Source organism: Sander lucioperca, chromosome 10, assembly GCF_008315115.2.
Source record: "Sander lucioperca isolate FBNREF2018 chromosome 10, SLUC_FBN_1.2, whole genome shotgun sequence".
NCBI classification, from domain to species: domain Eukaryota; kingdom Metazoa; phylum Chordata; class Actinopteri; order Perciformes; family Percidae; genus Sander; species Sander lucioperca.
This window is the reverse complement of record NC_050182.1, coordinates 2374457-2381956: the sequence shown is the minus strand read 5'-3', so window position 1 is coordinate 2381956 and position 7500 is coordinate 2374457. Positions and strand designations below refer to the sequence as shown.

The 7500-nt window shown below is 41.3% G+C and overlaps 2 protein-coding genes across 2 annotated transcripts in view; one reads left to right on the top strand and one right to left on the bottom strand.

Annotated features, from left to right (window-relative positions):
* LOC118496103 (sialoadhesin-like) overlaps positions 1-2348 on the top strand; it is an 8641-nt gene extending 6293 nt beyond the window's left edge. The window contains exons 4-6 of the mRNA XM_036006355.1: positions 207-294; positions 1521-1575; positions 2139-2348. Coding sequence (XP_035862248.1) covers positions 207-294; positions 1521-1575; positions 2139-2348 — 353 coding nt within the window. The remainder of the gene's footprint in view (positions 1-206; positions 295-1520; positions 1576-2138) is intronic.
* Positions 2349-3023: 675 nt separating this feature from the next.
* Positions 3024-7500, bottom strand: part of LOC118496102 — a 6500-nt gene continuing 2023 nt past the window's right edge. The window contains exon 2 of the mRNA XM_036006354.1: positions 3024-3108. Within this exon, the coding sequence (XP_035862247.1) occupies positions 3024-3108 (85 nt within the window). The remainder of the gene's footprint in view (positions 3109-7500) is intronic.

The following is a 7500-nucleotide window of genomic DNA, read 5'->3' as shown; positions in this document are numbered from 1 at the left end:
AGCCTTAGACCTGCTGTGATTGGTCTATTTGACGGCATGTTTGCAGCAGAACAGTCTGTGAACATCTGACATATTATCCTCTTAGCTGAAGCTAACATGTCAGATTGTTACAGAGCAACATGACGTTAGCTGCTTTAAGGTTAAAGTGTTTCCCTGTGACTGTAATCTCACCTTTGTCTCCTGATAATGTCTGATGTGTTCTACAGGAGGAGGTCTGCCTCTGATCGTTGGTCTGGTGGTCGGGGTCCTGCTGGTTCTCTTCGCTATTATTCTGGTCTTCTGCATCATGAAAAGGTAGTTTAATAAATCTGTCTTTCTTTGTCTTCGTTATAAAGCTCAGTTTATATCAATCATTCCATATTTATTATATTTGAAAGAACGAGATCCAGGGTACAAAAGGCCGAAATGGGTTTCCTCAGAAGGGTGGCTGGCATCTCCCTTAGAGATAGGGTGAGAAGCTCAGTCATCCATGAGGAGCTTGGTGTAGAGCCGCTGCTCCTTCGCATCAAAAGGGGCCAGTTGAGGTGGTTTTGGCATCTGGTTAGGATGGGTCCAGTTGGGAGGAGGACTCAGAGAAGACCCAGGACTAAGTGGAGGCACATCCAGCTGGGAGGAAGCCTCGGGGAAGACCCAGGACTAGGTGGAGGGACGTCCAGCTGGGAGGAGGTCTCTGGGAAGACCCAGGACTAGGTGGAAGGATGTCAGGCTGGGAGGAGGCCTCGCGGAAGACCCAGCACTAGGTGGAGGGATGTCAGGCTGGGAGGAGGCCTCGGGGAAGACCCAGGACTAGGTGGAGGCACGTCCAGCTGGGAGGAGGCCTCAGGGAAGACCCAGGACTAGGTGGAGGGATGTCCAGCTGGGAGGAGGCCTCGGGGAAGACCCAGGACTAGGTGGAGGCATGTCCAGCTGGGAGGAGGCCTCAGGGAAGACCCAGGACTAGGTGGAGGGACGTCCAGCTGGGAGGAGGCCTCTGGGAAGACCCAGAACTAGGTGGAGGGATTATATCTCCAACCTGGCCTGGGAACGCCTCAGGATCCTCCAGCCAGAGCTGGTTAATGTGGCTCGGGAAAGGGAAGTTTAGTGTCCCCTGCTGGAGCTGCTACCCCCACGACCCGACTCCGGATAAACGGACGAAGATGGATAGATGGATGGATATTTATTACCCTTTGCACTCAAACTTTGTCCTTCTGTAACCCAGTGTTAATGTTTTAAAACATAAAGTATGGCTGCCAAAATGAATGCGATAATAACGAGTTAACACAAATTCCCTTTACAGCACTAAATCTTTTGACATGCTATTAACAATACACGTTCTGTGATTTGTAAAGTTTGTAAAATCAGGAAGCGATGCAGCAGTAACGTTGTTGATGGCTAGCAGAAACAGAAATGTAGAAAGAAAAGAGTATGGACTTGTGACATCCCTAATAATTATATATATAGTGCTTTCCTAAACAGCATGCTGTTTGTTATTGTGATGATGGTGTTGTGTTGTTATTGTGATCATGGTGTTGTGTTGGCAGGAAGAGAGCAGCAGGTCTGGATCAGACAGCCGTGGGACGGGACGGGGAACAAGAGGTGACCTGAGGTGTTTCACTGCTCATTTTAGTTTGCAGACGAAGGATCTGTGTGATGAATAAAATAAGATAAGATAGACTTTATTAATCGCACACTGGGGAAATTCCTGTGCTACAGCAAAATAAATGTACACACATCAGAATAACACAAATACACATTAAGAAGACATAGGAGAAAATGTACATAAAGTATAAGAAATAGAAAAAATAGAATTAGTTATAACAATTATAGTAATAAAACAAACATATTTACAGAATAAACAGCATTACATATAATGTATAAACAGACAGTATATAAACACAGATGTACAGATGAATAGAGATGACATATTGCACAGTTGTAGGTAACAGAGATTTATAAATAGATAAATATGTATAGGTCAGAATATTGTCCAGTGATGGCTCATATTGCAGAAACAGATGTTGTATTAAAGAGTCTGACTGCTGCTGGAATGAAGGACCTGCGGTAGCTCCTTCTTGCATGAGTCTCTCTTTCCTCATCTCTTCCTGTCTTCCTTCATCTCTTCCTGTCTTTCTTCATCTTTTTCTCTCTGTGGTTTTCAGCACTCTGATAACATCTACAGCAACGACTTCCTGCAGCTTGCTGAGCAGCAGGGACCCAGCAGCGCTGTGGAGGAAGTCAGCTACGCCTCGGTCCAGTTCACACACAAGAAGCAGGCCAGGTACTGGAGGCTGCTAAACATGGCCCTGTTCATACCTTCAGACTTTGGTATTTTCAATATGGAACCTATTTTCCCCTGCAGTGGTTTCTAAGTGACTGATGTGAAGAAAACTCTTTGAAATGGGTCCAATATTAAACAGTTAACGTCCACTAAAAGTTCTGTTTTTGCAGCTGACAGACTCAGATTATTATTCTAAGTGTGTGACAACATACATATAACAGAGATATAATATAATAATCAGGACTTTTAGTGTGTATAGAGCCAGCATATTTCCACATGTAAATGGGTGAATTAAGGGTTTATTTCAACCAAACCAGAGTGGTGATTGTTGGAACAGTGGAAAGATGAACCAAGACGGACTTTGGTAGTTTTATTTAGTTTCTGTCCACTTTGAATGAAGTGTGTTCTACGATGATAAAAGTCCTGATTATTTACATGGAGTCTGGTGTGTTTGGTGATGGTGATTTCGGGGCTGATTCATGTTAAACTAAAAGGATCTTACTCTTTAACTAAAAGGTCTATCTCTGTAGGGATCCATCCCATAATGTTGTCAGACACTTAGAATAATAATCTGAGTCTGTCAGCAGCAACAACAGAACTTTTAGTGGATGCTGAACATTAGTCCTGTAGGGTTACATTACCCTGCTGGAGCTGCTACCCCCGCGACCCGCTACCGGATAAGCGGAAGAAGATGGATGGATGGTTACATTACAGCTTGGTTCTTGTTTAATACTGGACTTGTTTCAGACATTGTTGGTCTCATCAGTCACTCAGACACAAAAACATGAGAACATAGGGTCCAGGTTAACAAAAAACCAAAGGTACTCTTTAAAAATATAATAAACTTCATCCTCGGGCATTCACATTTCCCTGAAGTAGTGGAGGACGCAGAGTTTTGATGCTGAAGCACATAAAGGTTTATCTCTTCCTCTCTCCGATGACTCATCTTCTGTTTGATTAATTGATTAATTTATTAATTTTCAGACCGGAGGAGGTGGAGGACTCCATCACCTACAGCTCTGTAGCCAGAACAGAATGAAGACAAACCACACCATGATGGCAGATCATGTTTTTCTTTTTTTTTTTATGTTTAAATTTTAAATTTTACATTTTAAAAAACAAATCTGAAAAAAGCAACTAAAACGTGAAAAAAAACTTTCAGAAAAAGCCCAGTTTTTATTATTGGGGGTGTTGTAATGTCCTATCCCCCCTGCAAATTTCACCTGTCCCTTCTTTCCTTGTATATGTATCTGTGTATGCAGGGCCGGCTCTAGCCCTTTGGTTGCCCTAGGCGAGATTGAGATTTGCGCCCCCCCTCTAGTCTTGCATTGCCAGATCACAGTGCTGTGTCAGCGATAGAGTAGCAATGTATTTTCATTTTAGTTTCCAGCTTCCACGTAAGTTAGATGGCACCAACATGTGGTCTAATCATAACTGGTCTGGCATAAATATCTTTATGTAACGGGAAACATAGATTACAATTCAAATATAAAAACATATATTGCAGTAAGGCTCTCAGGCATTCTGTATTGCTTTCATCTATTTATTCTCCTGTAGATCGACTTTTCTAATTATATCTGAGTCAGCAAACACGTAGCCTAGCATCATTTACTCTTCCCTTCTCTTTTGCATCTTTTGTTGGGGAAGTAACCTCCTTAAATGTAAATATGACAATTATTCACCTCAATGATACATTAATTCATTTTAATTTATTAATAAACCCCTGGACTGTAATATTTCAGATCTGTTTGAGCAAGATTTCTGCTCATGTCCAAACCTTTGTGCACATTCAAAATATATCTCATCTATACTCTCTGAGATTTGAAGGAGTCGTGATATTTTGAGAAAAATAAAGTGATTATAGGCTATTACAAGAATAAAGTCACAATATTTCAGAAAATAATCTACCTGTACCATAGTCTGCTGTGCATTACGTGATATCTCTGCTGATACGGTAGATCTCAGACGGTCTGACAGACTCAGAGCCCCGTTTGAGACTCTGGTCTCTGAATGAGACAAAGTTTAGGGAAGTGGCTGAACGCTGCTCTACAGCAGAGGTGGAAACCTAAAACTACGGCAGAAATTTTAAATGATTTAAATGAAACTTATAATGTGTGGTCTACATGTGATACTGAGCCGCCCCCTATACCTATACTTTAACCACGCCCGCTTACTCAGGCCACGCCCCTTTTCATAACATTTGAACCGTTTAGTTGAGTCTTGTGTGAGGTGTCATTGAACTCGCAGAGACTTCCTTATTCATTGGTGATGGTTTGGCCCGCCCCTTGAGCTTAAGCCACGCCCCCTTTCATAAATGCTGACCCGTTTAAGGTAGAGTCTTATGTGAGGTATCAATGAACTCAGCAGAGACTTCCTTTTTAATTGGTGATGGTTTGATCCACCCCCTATAATTTAGCCACGGCCCCTTTTCACAGCTAATGAACTGTATGACATAGAGTCTTGTGTGAGGTATCGTTGATCTCGGCAGGGAGTTCCCTTTTCGTTGGAGATGATTTGAGGTGTCTGAGTGCCGCGCAAATGCACGGTCGCAAGGAGCGGTGTCCGCCAGTATCCCTGACGCGCGCAGAGGCGCGAGGGCCCGTCCATTGCTGCTTGCAGCTTTAATTTCGCTTATCATTCTAATTCTATTATTAATGGAAAGTAGACCTAAGGGTGTCATGGCGCCCCCAACACATTTGACACCCTAGGCAATCGCCTAGTTCGCCTATAGCAATCGCCGGCCCTGTGTGCATATTATTATGTATCTGTGTATATTATTTCACCGGTGTTGTCTTGTTTCGGTGACTTGTTTCTCTGGTTTTGTTCGTGTGTGTGTGTGTGTGTGTGTGTGTGTGTGTGTGTGTGTGTGTGTGTGTGTGTGTGTTTCTGTGTGTTTCTGTGTGTCTGTGTGTGTGTTTGTGTGCATGTGTGTGTGTCTGTCTGTGTGTATGTGTGTGTGTTTTTGTGTTTCTGTGTGTCTGTCTGTGTGTTTGTGTGTATATGTGTGTGTGTGTGTGTGTCTGTGTGTGTGTATGTGTGTGTCTTTGTAGGTGTGTGTATGTTAATGTGTCTGTGTGTGTGTGTTTGTGTGCATGTGTGTGTGCATGTATGTGTGTGCATGTGTGTGTGCATGTATGTGTGTGTGTGTGTGTGTGTGTGTGTGTGTGTGTGTGTGTGTGTGTGTGTGTGTGTGTGCAGCTCTTTCTTCCAGTGTTTAGTGTATCTACCTCTCAGTTTTACTGTTACATCAATTATACTTTTTTTCATAACTTATTTTGTGTATAAGTACTCTGTCTTGTATGTAAATAAATATATGAATTTGATTTGAAATAAAGTGTTTGAGAGTTCCTGTTTCCAATTTCAGAGACGACAACAGAACACAGGAACAGGAATCAGATATTAAAATATAATTAAAATATATTATTAATATATTGTTGATATTAACATAAACAGAACAAAGACTTATCTTGCGTTGTAGTCTCCTCGTGGTATAACGTGGTTATGTAACAAAGTTTCTGAAAGACGGAAGTTACTGGAAACCAGCAACTGTAAAGTGTGTATGAAGACCCGTCAGCCTCTGTGGTTTTAGACTCGTGTAAAGGACATTGATTACTGGATAGAGAGCTGATGCTGCAAAGTTTCCTCTGATGATGAGATAAATAATTCATGTTTGATAAAAACAGAAAAAGAGCAGCTGCTGATGAGGGTTGGCATGGCGATCTGACGGCCTTGAAGGAGCTGAGGGGATAACATTTCACTGGAACTGTACTTCTACCATTTCATGTGACAAATTAAATTGACACATTCACATTTTACTCTCAAAACATCACAATTTACACAGACACACACACACACACACATACACACAAACACACACACATAAAGTAATAGTTAACATAAAGTTACATTAATTCCTCCGCTCTGAATAGTTACTTTGGAGTTTCTTAAATGACTCATTAAAGGAGTGGGGGGGGACTCGCTTGAGGCTGCTGCATGTCATGGTGAGTCTTGATTGGCTGTTACACATCTAACATCTACCAACCAGATAGTGTTGTGGGCGGGACATGAAGTGAGACCAGTGGTGAGTGAAACAGGAGCAGAGGGAGAGACTCAGAGCTGTAGCTGAGACAAAGTACAACACCTTTTATTTCATTAACTTTATAATAAAACACAGATACAGATCATCTGCAAACTGCCAAATATGGGACAGAGCCTTTCCAGCTGCTGCTCCACGATGGTGGAAGCTGCTGCCTTCACATATCAGATGGTCTCCCTCCATTTCAGAAAATCATTTGTCAATGCAAATCAAACCAGCTATTAGGCTAACTGAAATAAAACCATGCCAATCTCTAGGTATGGTGAAGGGTATGTGATGATGTGGGGGTATGGTGAAGGGTATGTGATGATGTGGGGTATGGTGAAGGGTATGTGATGATGTGGGGTATGGTGAAGGGTATGTGATGATGTGGGGTATGGTGAAGGTTATGTGATGATGTGGGGTATGGTGAAGGGTATGTGATGATGTGGGGTATGGTGAAGGGTATGTGATGATGTGGGGTATGGTGATGACTTATGCCCCCTGTATTTTAAGGAAGAACATTTATTCATTTATGATACATTATTCATTCACAAAGACAATTGGTGTCCTTAAAGGTTGGATTTTTCCTCATTTTTTAATTAAGGCATCAAGATTAATTTCCAAACGATGATTTTTTTATTCCTCTTTTTAGTCAACTTTAGCATGGGTTCATAAACTTATGAGTGCCACTGTATATCTCGGATAGAATCACATTTATTATACAGCAGTTTGGTCAGATTAATGTGTGTTTAAATGTGTTCCAGAAATAAACTTTATTTACTGAATGTTAATATAAGAAACATTTTACACACCCAGAGATATGTTGCTTATAATAATTAATCAGAAATCACAATCAAAACAGTTTTATTGTTTATTTATAATGTTTTTTATACAGACGATAGATTATAGATATAGACCAAGATATAATAACAAGTTTATAACACTGACAACACTGCAAGATACAACTATTATAAATGCATTAAAGACAATTCATATTCCTTCATATAGAATATACAACATCACATAATCTTTAGATTTAAAATAAAATATCTGGAACACACACACACAGACACACACACACAGACACACACACACACACACATAGACACTCACACACTCACACACAGACACACACACACAGACACACACACACAGACACACACAC